The sequence below is a fragment of the Phyllobates terribilis genome, unplaced genomic scaffold (assembly GCF_046119375.1).
Source record: "Phyllobates terribilis strain yellow unplaced genomic scaffold, ASM4611937v1 Scaffold_5__5_contigs__length_657084704, whole genome shotgun sequence".
Lineage (NCBI taxonomy): Eukaryota > Metazoa > Chordata > Amphibia > Anura > Dendrobatidae > Phyllobates > Phyllobates terribilis.
In genome coordinates, this window is record NW_027362765.1 from 114,513,334 (window position 1) to 114,532,619 (window position 19,286).

The window sequence follows — 19,286 nt, forward strand, 5'->3', positions numbered from 1 at the left end:
ACGCAAAAGGGGAGAGAGGAGGCGGTGCCTACAAAGCGCAAGCGCAGTGAGAGCAAAGTCGTGACGTCATTGCTAGTAGACCGGCGCGCCTTGGTGACTAATTTTTTTTTTATTTTTTTTTTTTACCGTTCAAAGCGGCGACCGAACTGTGAGTATGTGTGTGCGGCGCTCCTAGCACGGACCTGACCGTTACATGTAATGGAGGCTGGATTGTACGAGCTTCCATAGAGAGCAGCAGAGTCCAGTCTAAACGTGGCTTCCTGGACCTCGTGGTTCACTAGGGTTTGGAGAGAGGTTCCTTGTTACCACTAGTAACCATGCAGCTTTCATTTTCTAGTTGGACTGGAAAGCTGATACGTGACGTTTGATTGGCTGCTGTTGATTATGCTAATTAGGTTGGGTATATTGTGTTTAAAAGTGGAGTTACCCTTTAAACGGAATCTGTCACCCCTGAGACCTATCAGACCTCTACTATGGGCATACAGGTGATAGTAATGTGAATCTATACTTCCCTGTATGCCTCATGTTAGATGACTGCTTTGAAATGTCTGTTTATTCAATCCATTTTCTGATGCTTGGGGGATGGGAAGAAATCCCCACCTACTTAGTGAATTACAATGTTACCCCCCCCTACCCTGCATGTCACAGTGCCCTGTGACGTGTAGTCTCGTCTTCCTTATCCCGCGCATTCCCAGTGTTTGTTGTCTGCAGCACTGATGTCACACTGACAGCGCTGCTGCCAATCGGTACACTCCGCAGCTCGTGCTGTATACACAGGCAGAATCGATGAGCTCAGCGATTGTCTGCAGTGCTGTTGGCGTGACATCAGTGCTGCAGACAATAATGCACACCGGGAACAGCATCCAAATTCAAGGCCGGACCTGGGGAGGGTGAGAAAAGAACAGTAAATTTTTGCTTTTTTTTTTTTTTTCTTGTTTTTTTAAAACAAACTACAGCTAGGGGTTTTCAAACTTGGAAAATCACTTTAAAGGTTCACACGACCGTATAAAAAAATCATTCAGAGCTTCATCCAGAAAAGTGGGACAATTATTATCTCACTTGTAATCCATGTATAATCTGTTTTTTTTACAGCAGCTATTAATCATTTATAATTTCCTATGTTACAGCAATGTCTCAGTAATAATCGGATGTTATACTGTGGCTCCGTACGGCATCCAATTGATTTACACGCCTATAGACTTGAATACGTGACTCTCATCCGATTTACTCAAGAAACTAGTGAGTGCATGCTGGGATTTTTTTTTCAGATTTGGTCAGTGAAATTGCTCATCTGCACTGCCCCATTGAAAAACATTGATCCGAGGGCACACAGACTGAAAATTGTTGTGTGAACGAGCCCTAAAGGAGATATCTGGTCTTTTAAAGAGATTCTGTACCCAGGTTTTTGCTATCTCATTTGAGAGCAGATTATTGTTGTGGCAGACACCCTGATTACTATTTTTAAAGCACCAATAATTCCAGGGTGCAGGATGCATATTTATTTATTTTACTCACTTATATAGCATCATTAATTCCCCAGCGCTTTACAGACACTATCATCCCTGTCCCCATTGGGGCTCGCAATCTACATTCCCTATCAGTATGTCTTTGGGATGTGGGAGGAAACCCATGCAAACTCCTTGAAGATGGTGGGATTTGAAACCAGGACCCCAGCGCTGCAAGGCTGCAGTGCTAACCACTGAGCCACCGTGCTGCATATATATAAAATGTACATAAACTGTCAGACTGATACAGAGGAGGAGACTGACCGGTTCCAGCCTTGACCCACATTGGCCGATGAGCATTTCTAGAAACGCTTGTTTCCCAATAATCTTTCAGTGTAAACCGGCTGCCGACCACCCAGCGAACGAGCAAAACACTTGTTCATTGGTTGAAATAGATTTTTATAAGCTTACTTAATAGAGTTTTATATCGGACTTTGCTGTCTTCTGCTCTGTTCAAGGGGTGTCACTGCTGTGATTTACCGCTGGCTCCCCCCTGCCCAATTATGGGGAGCTGGCTGTCAATCAGCATGACATTCACAGTAGCACCTTGTCAACAGAGCAGACCAGAAGAGAATGAATTGCTGTCAGCATGAAGTCAAAAGAAGCAGGAGAATTGCCAGCAGGGTGGTTCGGACAGATCAATGCACAGCAGCACAGGCAGGTAGTTAGCAGCTACCTGTTGATAAGTTCTTAGCCCCGTAGAGGGGAAAAAAAATAAAATCCTTAATAACCCCTTTAAAAATCATCGTTTTTGGCAGTGCATTGTCCTGTGTAAAACAGATGTGCTGCTGAAAACAATGGCTGCCTATGTGCACACAGAACGTTCCACAATTGGTGTGTGTGTGAGGGAGTACGTACCTTTTAGTAACAGTGGCTAGGTGTTGTGGCATTATTCTGTATGATCAAACTTGGAAGCCGAAGTAAACAGTAAGCTCCACCGCCCCCTCAAGCAGTTGATTGGTGCCGAGAGTCGGACCCCCTCCAATATAGTATTCATGGATTATTCTAAGGGTGGGCCATCATTTATAAAAGACTGGTTAACACCTAATTAAGGGGATGTAGAGCTACTCGTGATAGAAGTGACAACCCCACCATTCAATAGAATGTGTCCATTCCACCCCACTGCTTGCTTTACCAATTTTGACTAGGCAATGGTGTCACATGAAAGCTGTAGCCAATCAAAAGCCTCTGTGGTCATCCAAAGTGTCATGATTTGAGGTATCGGAGCCTCCATGTCTGGTCAGTGTTGCTTCATGTGGCGCTGACAGAGGAGCCACAGCTGCAGGTCATGTGCAGCATTGTAGATGGCATAATGAGAACCACATATACACTGACCGGGGGATGAAAGCCCAGAATTACTGCAGTGTATAAAAAGAAGAAACAAAAGGAAGATCCCGGAGTACAGGATGTTTTGGAAGTAATTGAGTATTGAATTTATTATTTTACAATGCATTGGATGGGGGGTGAGCAGATATGATGTATATTCCCCAGGCATGAGGCTGACCGTATGTTCCCTTGTCTTTTCCAGTTGTGTTATTTTGTACTTCGTCCTGACGCTCGCAGCAACAGCTCCAGTACAATGTATCGGTATAAGGTCACACTGAAAGATCGCCACCAGCTGTACAAGCTGATCATAAGCCAGCTGCTGTACGATGGCCACATAAACATTGCCAACGGCCTCATCAGCGAGATCAAGATGAACTCTGTGTGCGCCCCCTCCGAACAGCTGCTGCACCTCATTAAAGTGGGTGAGTGTAATGGTCCGCAGTAGGGTCTGAGGCGGAAACAGAGCTTCGCTTGTTGCTGCAGTGGTTATGTGTCTCATGTGTGGACCACCATCGTCCAGGCCTTGCATATCGCCAGTCTGGGGCTACCCTGTTGTAATAACAGAGCGGTGGCCTCAGACTGGTGATTTTATTGGTGTCAAAAGTGCTCATAAGTGACCCTAATTTCTCGTGAGCTGTCCCAACTTTGAACTTCGGGATCTCGGCATACTGCGTGGGATCTCGCAGCCCCATTGAAGATGCAAGATGTCGCTCATTGCACTAACCCAGAGCTGCCCGTACTTTACTGAGCTGTTATGTTACTGTTATTAAAGTACATGGCCATGCTGGGTTACTGCATTTTCACCGCAAGAGGGGCCGTAGAAGGTTGTGGGATCCTGCGCTGCATGCCGAGATCCCACATCCCTAAAGTTCCATAACGACATTTGTTAGAAAATCCGGCCCGGAACCTTAGGCTTACTTGTTTAGTTAATAGGTGATATTTAGAGAAATCGCCCGTGTGAGACTACCCACTCTTATATAAGGCATCTCCAGAATGGTACTGGGTGCTCTTTTAAAAAGTCTGACAACATTGTAATATACTTGGTGCCTCTTTCTTTATCAATTTCAGGACTTACTTGCTGTCAGTGAATGGGAACTTCCAGAGGCTCTAAACTTGTCTTTATCTAAGTCTGCTGGCCATATATACTGTAGATTATAAGATTATCTCAGCACAGGGACTTTTTTTTTTTAATCACATTCAATTGAGGATCTTATTTTTATTCTAAGATCTAGTGATTAAATTGTTTGTGGGGCAATCCCTTTAAGTGTCCCCTGGGTGTCTCTTGTAGCTGGGTATTTTTGATGTGTCCTGAGTTTTTGGCAGCAATCCTTCCCCCCGGTGGTTTATGTATCTTAGAAAGTACGTCGGATGAGGCAGGAGTGGAGTGGTTTACTGCCGACTTCTCAAGGCACCTTACATAAAGCGACGCCCCTTCATTGGCATCAGGTGCTGGAGGGAATAAAAGTACATTTTCTCAGGCATGCTTGGTTTACATTACCAGACATGGGGGATGATTGACCTTGTGGTGTTATGAGTTTATAGGTCACCTGATTCTTGCTACCAAAACCGCAGGCAGCATGAACCAGGGCCAGGCTGCACAATTACTGCCAGGTATATTTCTCTAATAACCCCCCACGACAGCACACAGGAGGATGTAACCCCACCCTAATAGGGACAGGAAATACGAAGAGGTTTAAATAGCCCCTCCCACATCCTCCCTCCAGTGTTATTTCCTGTCCCTATCAGGGATGAAGAGGTCATCCCTGGTGTGCTGGGCCGGCGACAGGCACTGGGGGAAAGCTACTAGCCGGGCAGCGGAGGATCGAGCGCTCTTTACCTCTCCTCCTCAGGGCGCTGCTCCCGTCTCCTCCGAATTCGGGACCCCTCCTGCAGTCCGCGCTCTCGGGCAAGGTCTGCAGGATCTTTTGACCGGATGCCTCTCTGAGCTCTCCGGTCCATCTCCTCCTCCTCTCCCCCTCTGGATGTGCGGGCGATGTCTGCTCCCGGATGTGGAGTGCACGCCGCGGCGCCGGAAGTGACGTTGGACGCCGGGCGGTGGATGATAACGTCACTTCCAGCAGTTTGCATTCCACTGTGAACCGCATCAAAAAACTATGGGGGAAGAAGAGCAGAATGCCGCCGGTGATCAGAAATCTTCACCTGGACACCGGGGGAGGAGCCCTCTAAACAGAGGGAGGCTCTGGTCCGGTCACCCATAAAAGGAGCCCTGGACAGGAAGACATCTACAGGGAGGACAAAACCATCTCTGTTAAGCTTCTCACTCTGCATCTGTAGAGCCCAGCGCCGGTCCGGTCCCAGTAAGTATGGCACTTGCAGTCCATCTCCCAGATGCAGGAAATAGTTATTATAGCTCCCCTCCCCTTCTTCCCTCTCTTGTAGGGGGACAAGGAACCTGCATCTGGAGAAAAAGTTAAACCGTCACGCAGATGTCCCATCTGTACAAAAAAACTATCGTCCTCCCATAGAAAGCCCCTATGCAAGGACTGTACGGAGAAGATTATCAGGCAGGAACAACCTTCCTTAATGAAGGAAATAAAGGGGATTGTACGTCAGGAGATCAAGTCCTCCTTGGCCTCGGTCACTCTCCCTACGCCCTCACCTAGTCAGGGTTCTACATCTACTCCCTCAGCAGCCAAAAAGAGGAAGATTAGCCCGCCAGAGGAAGGGGAGGAAGACTCTCAAGAGGAGATGTATATCTCGGAAGATCTTCCAGAGGAAGGTGAACTAAGTCCAACCCCTGATAACTCCCAACGAGAGAGATATTATTTTCCATCAAATAGTTTGGAGGAACTCCTCATGGCAGTAAGGAGAACTATGGAGGTCGAGGAAGAAAAAGTGCCCCAAACAGTACAGGATCAGATATTTGGGGGGCTACGTTCCAGGAAAAAATTGGTGTTCCCTATACACCAGAGTATTAGGGACTTAGTCTTAGAGGAGTGGGAATCTCAAGAAAAGAGATTAAATACCCCTACAGAGTTGAGGGATAGATTTCCTGTAGACAATGAGACGGCAGAATGCTGGTCTGAAGTCCCAAGAGTAGCAAAGAAAACCACACTGCCCTTTGAAGATTCATCTCAATTAAAAGACCCCTTGGAACGCAAAACGGAGAAGCTACTCAGAAAATCCTGGGAGACCTCGGCAACACTATTAAGCACCAACGCAGTCTCTACGGGCGTAGCTCGTCGATCAATGGCTCGTTGGCTAGATCAACTGGAGGAACACCTAGTTTCAGGCACCCCCAGAGAAGACATCTTGGCATCCCTACAGCTTCTACAGAAGGCTGCGGGGTTTTTAGCAGACGCCTCTGCAGAATCCATGAGAGTGGCGGCAAGAGCATCTGGGCTATCAAACTCTGTAAGAAGGGCCCTATGGTTGAAATCCTGGAACGGCGACATGGCATCAAAAATGAAGTTGTGTTCCATCCCCTTTAAGGGGAAATACATGTTCGGGCCAGCCCTAGATGATCTTCTAGAGAAGGCCTCAGACAAGAAGGCGGCCCTCCCGGAACCTAGGAATGTGAGGAAGAGGCCTTTTCGTCCCTCCCAAGAGCAGACCCCTCAATATAGGGGTAAAGGCAAAACAGGACTATGCAGCTACCCAAAAGGTAGAGGAGGCAAAAATCTTTTTCTCTCCCAAAACCAACGTCTGAACAGACCATGACGTCAGGACAGTCGGGGGCCGCATCTCGAATTTTCTCCTTCAGTGGAAAGTAATCTCAATTTCTCCTCCTATCCTCCAGAGAGGATAAGGTTAACACCGCTCTCCTCTCAGAGTCGTCAGGCCACCCTGATATCTGGTCTTACAGACCTATTGTCCTCAGGGGTGATATCTCTGGTTCGCACAGGACATTATTCCAGACTCTTCCTAATAAAAAGACCAAATGGCTCACACCGAGTTATAATCAATCTACGCCCACTGAATCAGTATATCCACTACCAACGATTCAAGATGGAATCCATCAGGTCGACGGTCCCCCTGATAGGACAGGACCATGTCATGGCCACAATCGACCTCCAGGATGCATATTACCACATCCCCATACATCCACTTCACAGGAGGTTCCTAAGATTCGCAGTGGCTCAGGGGGATCAAATAGTCCACTATCAATTCAATGTTCTCCCATTTGGAATTTCATCGGCCCCGCGAATATTTACAAGTGTCATGGCAAAAGTCATGGCTTATATCAGGGGTCAGAACATTTCAATAGTACCATACCTCGACAGCCTGTTATTAATCGGGCCCTCAGTACCAGTACTCCGAGAACATCTACAGTTGACCACTCAGATCCTATCGTCTCTGGGCTGGTTAGTGAACCAGAAAAAATCAGAGATGGTTCCCTCCATGACAAAAACATTTCTAGGAGTACTATTGGATTCCCACAGCCAGATGTCATTCCTGCCCAAACAAAAACAGGTCATTATAAAAGCAAAAATCAATGTCTTAAGGAGCAGAAGCTCAGTATCATTAAGAGATGCCATGTCGGTCCTCTGGTCTATGACATCCTGTATTCAGATGGTGGCCTGGGCTTAGGCGAATACCCGAACATTACAGACCGACATCCTTACGAATTGGGACGGATCCCCACCGTCTCTGAACAGGAGAATCCCTATACCACCACGAGTAAGGACCTCTCTATTCTGGTGGCTGAATGGAAAAAATCTGAACAGAGGCGTACCATGGATCCAGAATCCGCTGGTAACCATAAAGGTGGATGCCAGCGAAAAGGGATGGGGAGCCATGGTCTCCCAAGAGCTACTCCAGGGTATATGGACCAAAGAGGTGAGCCAACGCTCATCAAATTTCAGAGAACTAAAGGCCGTAGAGGAAGTCCTCAGAGCAGCAGAGCCTCTGGTCCAGAAATCTCACATTCCGATATCTTCAGACAATATCACCACGGTAGCCCACCTTCATCATCAAGGGGGCACAAGATCCGAAAGCTTAAAAGCAGTCTCTGCAAGAAAATTCTCCTGGGCTGAAGTACATCATCTATCCTTGTCGGCTCTTCATATCAAAGGTTCAGTCAATATCCAGGCCGACTTCTTAAGCAGTACAAAGATTCATCCAGGAGAGTGGAGCCTAAACCCAGACGTCTTCCAGATGTTAGTCGAGAGATGGGGCTATCCAGAGGTAGATCTCTTCGCCGGACACCAGAGCGCAAAAGTACCTCAATATTTCTCCCTGGATCCAAACGGCCCTTGCCTGGGCGTGGACGCATTCGCTTACAAATGGGAGTTCAAACTAGTATATGCCTTTCCCCCACTACCTATCCTTTCAAAAACCTTACAGAAGATAAGGACCGAAGGAACCAGAGTAATCCTAGTGGCCCCTCGCTGGCCAAAAAGAAGTTGGTTCGGAACGTTAACCAGTCTGAGTGTGGAGAGCCCTCTAATCCTTCCTCCCATCAAGGATCTCCTTCTCCAGGGAACGATTCACCATCCGGATCCCGAGAGACTACACCTAACTGCCTGGCTTCTGAATTCCTGATATTAAAGACTGGAGGCCTCTCTAGAGAAAGTCATCAAAACTCTCCAGAAGAGCAGGAAACCTGTAACGAACACCATTTACCATAAGATCTGGAAAACCTTCTTAAGGTGGTGTGCACCCACTCGCCCAGACACTCATAGGGCTGATGTGGCTCAGATTCTAGACTTTTTACAAGAAGGTCTGGACAAAGGTCTCAGACCTAGTACTCTTAAGGTCCAGGTAGCGGCGTTAAGTTCATACTTCTATCAAAGACTAGCGGAACATCAGTGGGTGAGAAGATTTATAACAGCAGCCACCCACATCCACCCTAGAGTAACAGACCTGGTTCCCCCATGGGACCTTAACATTGTTCTGAAAGGTCCACCCTTTGAGCCCTTATCAACCATAAGACTGGACAGGCTGACCTGGAAAACGGCTTTCCTGGTGGCAATAACTACAGCCAGAAGAGGGTGTGAACTAACAGCCCCTTTCGGTCAACGAACCCTACCTGTGAATCCTGGAACATTGTCTAATTTTCCAACTTGGCCCTTCATTTCTACTTAAGGTGGTCTCAAATTTCCACAGATCTCAGGAGATAATCCTTCCATTTTTTTGTGACAACGCAAAAGACAAAAAAGAGATGGAATTCCACACTCTGGACGTTCGGAGAATAGTACTGCACTATCTTCAGGAAACCGAAGAAGGAAGGAAAGACAAGAACCTATTTGTCCATACACAAGGTCCAAACAGAGGAAAGAAAGCAGCAAAATCCACAATAGCCAACTGGATTAAGAGGGCGATTACGGAGGCTTACCAGATCCAGGATCTACCTCCTCCAGCAAAGCTCAAGGCCCATTCTACAAGGGCGATATCTGTCTCCTGGGCTGAAAAAGCCAGCGCATCCATCGAACAGATTTGCAGAGCTGCCACATGGTCCTCAATTCATACTTTCTCCAAACGCTACAGACTAGACCTAATGTCTGTTGGAGATTTAGCCTTTGGAAGGAAGGTCCTTCAGGCTATTGTCCCTCTCTAGTATATCTTTGGTATACCTCCTGTGTGCTGTCGTGGAGGGGTTATTAGAGAAAATAGATTAAGACTTATCGGTAATTCGGTTTCTAATAACCCACCACGACAGAATGGGAAATTCCCTCCCCCTCGCTTATTGTTTCTATGACAGCTTGATCAGTAGAAATAAAAATTAAATTTGAAGCATGTATACTCTTGTGGTCCTTTGTAATAACACTGGAGGGAGGATGTGGGAGGGGCTATTTAAACCTCTTCGTATTTCCTGTCCCTATTAGGTGGGTTATTAGAAACCGAATTACCGGTAAGTCTAATTCTATTTTTTTTCTCTGGAATTTCAGAAAAAAATTAACTTAGTAGGTCCAGCTGGGTACCGTATCGGGGGATGAGACTTTTTTTTTCCAGCACTACTAGAGGTGATTGACAGGTGTATCGCTGTGGGAGAGACCTGTCAATCCCCTGCAGCGTTTCTGGGAGAAGTCGGTTGGGCTTGGTGCCAGACTAGTCTGGTCTCCGGCTCAGGTTCCTGGCTGGATCTTCTAACTTTATTTTACTGAAGTGCCAGAATGTTTCAGAGAAAAGATGACCTTGCTGTAATCGTGCAGCCAGGCTCTGGTTCATGCTGCCCGCGGTTTGGCCATCGTAAATCATGTGACAGATTCCCTTTAAAGGGTAAACACTTATGACCTTTAAGCTTTGATACACATTTTCCTTTGCAGGCATGGAGAACGATGACAGCGCTGTGCAGTATGCCATAGGCCGATCTGATACTGTGGCTCCCGGCACAGGAATCGACCTGGAGTTTGATGCCGATGTTCAGACGATGTCTCCGGAGGCGTCTGAGTACGAGACCTGCTATGTGACCTCCCACAAAGGTCCCTGTCGTGTAGCTACATACAGCAGAGATGGACAGCTGATCGCAACTGGCTCTGCTGACGCCTCCATCAAGGTCCTCGACACGGAGCGCATGCTGGCTAAGAGCGCCATGCCGATAGAGGTACCTGCTCCTCATGTGTTAGGCATTGAATGTTGGGTGATACTGGAGAGCGATACGCACACATGCAACGTGCAGCCCAATCACTTTTATGGGAGTCAAGGAGATAGAACTGATGCCTATCCATTTCTTCTCCACCAGTGGCTGCCTCAGTAGGCAGGACAAGGGTCGGGGACACTTTTTTTATTTTTATTTTTTCTCAGTATTCCAGGGCTGGGATCTACATCTATTAGACATTTTGTGGCATATTCTGTGGAGAAACCTATATTAATGTTTTCTCTCCTGTATTCAACTCTCAGATCATGATGAACGAGACTGCACAGCAGAACATGGAGAACCATCCCGTCATCCGCACTCTGTATGATCACGTGGATGAAGTCACATGTTTGGCTTTTCACCCCACAGAACAGATTCTGGCCTCCGGCTCCAAAGACTACACCCTAAAGCTATTCGATTACTCAAAACCATCTGCTAAGAGAGCCTTCAAGTACATCCAGGTGAGTGACCTCCCAAACCCCCTTGCTCTCTAGTCTGCTGGTCCTATCAGAACTGCTTCAAGTGGAGCTAATTAACTCAGAACTTTACCTGTGGGACCTAGGGGACTTGAAAGAGGTTTTACAAGCAAATTCTCCCTCCAGTTATCTAGGGGCTTCACTGCTCGCTGGACGGGACAGCTGAAGGGGCAGCTATCCTGCACAGGTCCTATTCTTGTTGATAGGATCACTGTACTATACCTGCAAGGGTCCTATCCAGCATCCAATGGGGTCTCTCCACATCTCATGTCAGATGGAGCCGGAGAGATTACTGCATGACCATGATAATCCAGCATCCGGTCCCCTTGTAGCTGCGACACTTCACATTACACTGGAATCTTGGATGGTTTTTAGTCTGAAATCGATAAGATGAAAGGTCTCCAGGGTGTGCAAGTTCATTCTCCTCCAAAGATCTCAGGTGGTCACATTGAGTTGCTGCCGCAGTGACTCACCAACTGATGGCACAACCTCAGGTGACACTGACAATGTGAAGGGTCTCTACTACATCAGAACACATTATTGCGTCTCTGCAGTAATTTGCAGTATTGATTCCCCCAGCTGATTTCATCTGAGCTCTGAGACGATCAAATGCTCTCCTGGTCTCCACACCAACATCTGTGTCCTCTCCTGATCATGGTGCCATTTACTGACCTCATCTGAAACGTCTCATCCAGTTTGTGCCTGTGAGCGAGTACTGCACCTGTAGTGCCCCTAGTGGTCAGATGGGTACTGCAAACAGTAAATGAAATTGGATAAGGCAATTTATTATATTTTTTTCACATTTTATATACTTTAGATGATAAAAGGTTAACAAAATCTACATTTAAAGTACTGTGTACATACATTACATTACTTATCCTGTACTGATCCTGAGTTACATCCTGTATTATACTCCAGAGCTGCACTCACTATTCTGCTGGTGCAGTCACTGTGTACATACATTACATTACTTATCCTGTACTGATCCTGAGTTACATCCTGTATTATACTCCAGAGCTGCACTCACTATTCTGCTGGTGCAGTCGCTGTGTACATACATTACATTACATTACATTACTTATCCTGTACTGATCCTGAGTTACATCCTGTATTATACTCCAGAGCTGCACTCACTATTCTGCTGGTGGAATCACTATGTACATACATTACATTACTTATCCTGTACTGATCCTGAGTTACATCCTGTATTATACTCCAGAGCTGCACTCACTATTCTGCTGGTGGAGTCACTGTGTACATACATTACATTACTTATCCTGTACTGATCCTGAGTTACATCCTGTATTATACTCCAGAGCTGCACTCACTATTCTGCTGGTGCAGTCACTGTGTACATACATTACATTACTTATCCTGTACTGATCCTGAGTTACATCCTGTATTATACTCCAGAGCTGCACTCACTATTCTGCTGGTGCAGTCGCTGTGTACATACATTACATTACATTACATTACTTATCCTGTACTGATCCTGAGTTACATCCTGTATTATACTCCAGAGCTGCACTCACTATTCTGCTAGTGGAGTCACTGTGTACATACATTACATTACTTATCCTGTACTTATCCTGTACTGATCCTGAGTTACATCCTGTATTATACTCCAGAGCTGCACTCACTATTCTGCTGGTGCAGTCACTGTGTACATACATTACATTACTTATCCTGTACTGATCCTGAGTTACATCCTGTATTATACTCCAGAGCTGCACTCACTATTCTGCTGGTGCAGTCGCTGTGTACATACATTACATTACATTACATTACTTATCCTGTACTGATCCTGAGTTACATCCTGTATTATACTCCAGAGCTGCACTCACTATTCTGCTGGTGGAATCACTGTGTACATACATTACATTACTTATCCTGTACTGATCCTGAGTTACATCCTGTATTATACTCCAGAGCTGCACTCACTATTCTGCTGGTGGAATCACTGTGTACATACATTACATTACTTATCCTGTACTGATCCTGAGTTACATCCTGTATTATACTCCAGAGCTGCACTCACTATTCTGCTGGTGGAGTCACTGTGTACATACATTACATTACTTATCCTGTACTCATCCTGAGTTACATCCTGTATTATACTCCAGAGCTGCACTCACTATTCTGCTGGTGCAGTCGCTGTGTACATACATTACATTACTGATCCTGTACTGATCCTGAGTTACATCCTGTATTATACTCCAGAGCTGCACTCACTATTCTGCTGGTGCAGTCACTGTGTACATACATTACATTACTGATCCTGTACTGATCCTGAGTTATATCCTGTATTATACTCCAGAGCTGCACTCACTATTCTGCTGGTGGAGTCACTGTGTACATACATTACATTACTTATTCTGTGCTGATCCTGAGTTACATCCTGTATTATACTCCAGAGCTGCACTCACTATTCTGCTGGTGGAGTCACTGTGTACATACATTACATTACTTATCCTGTACTCATCCTGAGTTACATCCTGTATTATACTCCAGAGCTGCACTCACTATTCTGCTGGTGCAGTCGCTGTGTACATACATTACATTACTGATCCTGTACTGATCCTGAGTTACATCCTGTATTATACTCCAGAGCTGCACTCACTATTCTGCTGGTGGAGTCACTGTGTACATACATTACATTACTTATCCTGTACTGATCCTGAGTTACATCCTGTATTATACTCCAGAGCTGCACTCACTATTCTGCTGGTGGAGTCACTGTGTACATACATTACATTACTTATCCTGTACTGATCCTGAGTTATATCCTGTATTATACTCCAGAGCTGCACTCACTATTCTGCTGATGTTTTTCTACATCATATGATTGTACAATCTGGCATAAATTGGACATCTTCCAGTATGAAGATTGCCAGAGCAAGGTCTGTGCAGAGAATGATGGGAGGGTGTTATTATGGCAGATATTGGTCACGTATAGCTATGAGATTTTGGAGGTTACAGAACACTACAATCTTACTATCACCTCGGCCTAAAATGTGTTTTAAATGAAGAATAATTAGGCAGAGATGTTCCCTGCGGAGCCTGTGCGCTAACAATGCCATTGTATAATTCACCAGGAAGCAGAAATGCTGCGCTCCATCTCTTTCCACCCGTCAGGAGACTTCATCATAGTGGGCACTCAGCACCCCACGCTGCGCCTCTACGATGTCAACACCTTCCAGTGTTTCGTCTCCTGTAACCCCCAAGACCAGCACACGGACGCCATCTGCTCTGTCAGCTACAACCCATCCGCCAACACCTATGTCACCTGCAGCAAAGATGGCAGCATCAAACTCTGGGACGGGGTCTCCAACCGCTGCATCACCACCTACGAGAAGGCGCACGACGGGGCTGAAGTGTGCTCTGCCATCTTCTCCAAAAACTCCAAATACATTCTGTCCAATGGCAAGGACTCTGTGGCCAAACTGTGGGAGATCTCCACCGGCCGCATGCTGGTCAAGTTCACAGGTAAGGCAGGTGGGCATCTGGCTGTAAGACAACCCTCTGCAGCAGGAGCCTTGGTCTATGCTGGAGGGGAACCGTTCCATTTCTATCTACTTTTCCTGAGGTACCCCTTGCTTTCACAGGACGACTTGTCGTTTTGTCTGACACCATCCGTTTTACCGTATCTTGAACTGTAAAACTAGGAGGAAAAAATTACAAGTGGGGTGAATTGGTGGAAAGTAATGCCACCTTTTTGTTTTAATTGAGGTTTATTTTTTCAGCATTCATTGTGCAGTAAAAATGACCTGGCAACCTGATTTTTCAGATCTTTATGATTACAGCGACACCACATTTCTGGGGTTTATCTATTGTATTTACTTATTTTTCAAAAATTCAGAATTTTGCAACAACAGCAAAAATTGGCTTTTGTCGCCATTTTTTTTTTTTTTAGACCCATAACAATTTTTTGTTTCTATCAAATGAGCTGTGAGAATTTGTTTGTTTGCATGGCTATCTGTATTATTTCTTGTTTTGGTTACATACAACTTTTTTATATTGCATTTCTTTGGGAGGCGAGATGAACAACAAATATCACTTCTGGCATCTTGATTTATTTTTTTGCTTTTTACTATTTTACTCAAACTTCTTCCCACATTGAACCAGCAATTAACAGCAGTATCTAAGAGGTTAAATAGCAATGATGTTGCTAGATGCAGGTGAGGGCTGTGAAGCACAGCTGGCGCACGCCATCTATTGAGCGGGCTTAGCTCCTGAGCCTGCTTCATACAGGTACATATAGGGAAAGGGGTTAAGGATTTGGTATGGGTGGTCTTACTCCTTTTATCATTGAATTACCACTTGTGAACAGCAGGGAGCGCTATAGTACAGGTTATCTACCAGCAAGGCCATAGAAATCAGACTGGGGAGGAGAGAAGGAAGTAATTTGTGGTGCAGATGTGACTGTTAACACTTGCTGGTTGTAGGCTTCGCAGTGACCCCCTATAAACTCCTCTTTTCTGTCTGCAGGGGCCGGGCTCAGCGGCAGGCAGGTGCACAGGACTCAGGCCGTATTCAACCATACAGAAGACTACATCCTGCTCCCAGACGAAAGGACAATCAGCTTGTGTTGCTGGGATTCCCGGACAGCCGAGCGCCGCAACCTCCTCTCCTTAGGACATAATAACATTGTCCGCTGCATCGTCCACTCTCCCACCAACCCCGGATTCATGACCTGCAGCGACGATTTCCGAGCCCGGTTCTGGTACCGCAGGTCAACCACAGACTAATAATAAAAAAATAAAAAAAAAACGCTCAACTAATGGTAAGGTAGAACTGATGTTGGAGCGCCCCCCGATGTGCAGGCTAGTGATGTCTCCAGCACACTCTTGCCCGGGCTTTATGTTAGGAATGCATTTTCTTATGGTCTCTGCCAGCCAGGATCTTGCATAATCCCTGACAACCCAGGAGGAGAGGTGCATGGGATGTCTGCCATTAATCATCACTGACTGCGTTCAACGATCCTTCATCATGAAATGTGTGATTGTTAGTGCGCACCCGTCCGTAATGTGTTGTCTCTCACAGTGTGGTGTATTCCCGTCTTATTGTATATTGCTGGAATATGTCATATCTTTATCAGCGGGGCTTTCTGTCATCTGGTACCCTACTGATCCAACTACAAAGGGCACCTGGCTTTTCGAGTAAATGGGGATGGGTCACAGGAGCAACGCTGCGCTTGGTATAACTGAAGCCTCTTAGTTAGTGGAGGTCTATATGCAAGCACTATTCATAATGGAGACACCACTGTCATGATCCTGGGTTTTGTTTTCTTCAGTGGAAATGCGTTTTGCAATTTATATCTATTGTGATTCCTGTAATTCATTGTTGGATCAATCACACTTCAAAAAAACCTCTGATTCTCTGCGGCTGATTTACTGACCTGGTCTGTTTCATAGGTTAATTTCCCATAATGAGTTTTTGATTTTCTTTTTTTTTTTTGCATCTTTTCAATGCGCAAGTAAAAACGCAGCGTCTGAGCGATCCAGCAAAATGGATGGGATTTATAGAAATTTCATGCCCACTGTGCCGCATCAACAATACACAAAGTACTCATAATGGAAATGTAGCAAGCCTAGTCTAGACCGTCTTAAAATGCATCAAATAATCACAATGGCTGGTGCTGATGATAAACTGCCTGGTCTAAATTCACACCTCCTAGTTATTGGTTTTCTTTGGTCCTATAAGTAATTCAAATTTTGGTGCAATTTTGGTCACGCCCCATTGTAAGCAAACCATGCCCCTATAACGAAACACGATAAATGTGACGCTCAAATTAAACCACAATCCTGACGCAGATAGCTTAGCTTAGTAAATCAGCCCTACGGTGCTGAGTGCAGGGTCTGATGCCTCGAGTCCTGCACCTGGCTGGCAGTTTTTCCTGTAGTGTTCCTTTAATTGTAATAAGGGGTTATCAGGGAAGACACAATTCATGATCTTTCTGAAAATATGAGATGGCGGGGGAAGTGGGGTCTGATATCTGTTCCAGAAGCCGACTGATGTAAGGGATGTATGGGGCAGAAGCCAGCAGTCCCATATGTTGTTCAGTTGCATACTTTGTCGCACTTAGGCTATCTGCCCACGATGCAGAAATGTTCCGGATTTTTCCTGAGCGTTTCTGCATCTCCCTGGCAGAAAAAAACGCATGCGGATTTTATATACGTTTTTTTCTGCAAGGGACAAGCATATGTCCCACGTTTTTCGAATGCGGCTTTTCCAAGCGATTTTAGCATCAGTTGGAAAAGTGCTTGACAACTTGGTCACACTATATAAATCCATGCAACTGGCATGGATTTATATAGTGTGACCAAGTTAATAGTTAAAAAAAGAATAAAAATGGTAAAAAATAATAAAAAAAAAACCCAAAAAACATTATACTCCCCTTCTGATGGACCCTGGTCTCCTTCTCCAGTGCGTCTGGTGTCTTGGTCGGCTCTCGGTGATGTAAAAGGACCTTCCATGACGTCATTTAGTCATGTGACAGTGTTCGCGTGACCTGTCACATGACTAAATGACGTCATGGAAGGTCTTTTTACACCATCGCGAGCTGCCGGAGAGCCAGGACGCATCGGAGAGAAGACCGGGGGCCATCAGAAGGTGAGTATAATGTTTATTTTTTTATTTTAAATTCTTTTTTTGTTACAGGTTCTATGGTACCTGGGTCCGGAGGAGAGTCTCCTCTTCTCCAGACCTGGGTACCATCCGCACATTGAATCGCTTAATATCCGCATGTGCACATGTAGTGATGCGGATATTAAGCGATTCAATGCAAGTCTATGGCGGCGAAAACTCCGCGATTACGTAAAATTAATGGTAGTGCTTCGGATTTTTCCGCAATGATTCGCAGCGGAAATTTCCGCAGCATGTGCACATCTCATGCGGATTATCATTGGGGAACATTGCAGACCTACTAACAAGCGTTTTTTAAGCGTTTCCGCTGCAGAAACACTTAAAAAACGCATCGTGGGCACACAGCCTTACTTAAAGGGAACCTATATGTTGAAAATGGTGTCTGATCTGCCAGCTAGATGTTAGAGCAGGAACGGCTGATCAGAGTCATATACAGTTATGTTGGAAAGGTTTCAGTAAAACTTTTATTAATTGAAATCCCTTGTGTTTGAATGTATGAGTCCAGTGGGTGGTCCTGCTCATGAGTCAAGTGGGTGGTCCTATCAGTGATTGGCAGTCTTCCTAGCATTCCTATGCTAGAAATAACTGATCGCAATTTTAGCAACATGCGGTAATATCATCCGTTCCACTGTGTTCTTTTCAACCCAGCACACAATATCCAATATAAATCACACTCAGACCACAATGATTCAGCCAAAAGATTTCTTCAATTTTTATATATACGGCAAAGCCTCATTTAAAAAAAAAAAAAAAAAAAGTTTCATAATGGCAAAATGCCAGTTTCGTATATTCACCCCCTAACGTGCCCTTAGTATAAATATTCTCTGTCCTTTATAGCCCATGAGTAGTTGGATCAGAAAAAGCACATTTGGGAGGGCGTACCCCTCCCCCCTTCAGTCATCTTCCCTGTATGACGGTGCATGCAGATAGCTGTGAATCACTGAGCAGGACCGCCCGCTGGGCCCTCCAGCGCAGGACCGCCCGCTGGGCTCCTATACATAGAAACAGAGATTTCAATGAATAAAATAAGTTATACTGAAACTTTTCCATCCAACCTTTATATCAATCTCCTCTTCCCTATATTTTGCTGTCCACACATCAGACCGCACTTACAGTGGGACAGGTTCCCTTTAAATAGGAGATAAGGTGCAGTACTTCTTCGTGACCACTAAACAGTGTATGGATAAGTCACCACTAATCTAATGCCGGACAACCCCCTTAATTCCTGCTTTGCTGCTCAGTAGGGTCAGTATAACACCTGGCAGACGTCCAGTGTCTTGGCCATCGGATGGGTCTTTTCACTTGTGGCAGGATCATATAAATTCTACCTTTTTTTATTTTTTCCTTTCATAATAAACGGATTATCTGTCCCCCTGCAGAGTGGTCATTGTGTGTCGCCGCCCTGCTGGATGTCACGCAGTGTAGGTAATCTGCAGCTTGGTCCACAGCGTCCACCAGGAAACATACAGAACTGCGCACAAGCTGGTAATAATGGAGTCATACTCTCGTCCCCTGGTGTCACTACATCTCCTACATTGTGATAAGGCAGGAGTTGTGTCCTCACTGGCACCGATAACTTCACAGACGGTGAGATGTGACCCCTCTATACTGGCCCTGGAAGTTCAGGACAGTTGTTACATTCCATCCCCCGCTCCATTTGGAATCTCATGAACTCATCAGCAGGGGGCGACAACGAGCTTTGGCTCCTCCCACAGCACACAGGGTAGATCCCCGGTGCTCCCTCCTGAGATCTGATGGAAGGGGCGTCCGAATGAAATAATTGGATGTAGAAAA

The 19,286-nt window shown here is 45.6% G+C and overlaps 1 protein-coding gene across 2 annotated transcripts; it reads left to right on the forward strand.

Moving 5' to 3' along the window:
- The first annotated feature begins 5 nt into the window (after positions 1-5).
- Positions 6-18,862, forward strand: CSTF1 (cleavage stimulation factor subunit 1). Of its 2 annotated transcripts, XM_073682767.1 has the most exons (7): positions 56-148; positions 1,128-1,239; positions 3,034-3,253; positions 10,061-10,338; positions 10,635-10,832; positions 13,943-14,333; positions 15,336-18,862. In XM_073682767.1, exons 3-7 carry the CDS (start codon positions 3,085-3,087, stop codon positions 15,593-15,595), a joined length of 1,296 nt encoding a protein of 431 aa, XP_073538868.1. In that variant the 5' UTR covers positions 56-148; positions 1,128-1,239; positions 3,034-3,084; the 3' UTR covers positions 15,596-18,862. The 2 variants fall into 2 exon arrangements, with proteins under 2 accessions (XP_073538867.1, XP_073538868.1); XM_073682766.1 differs by lacking the exon at positions 1,128-1,239 and having other exon boundaries at positions 6-148.
- Positions 18,863-19,286: the final 424 nt, after the last annotated feature.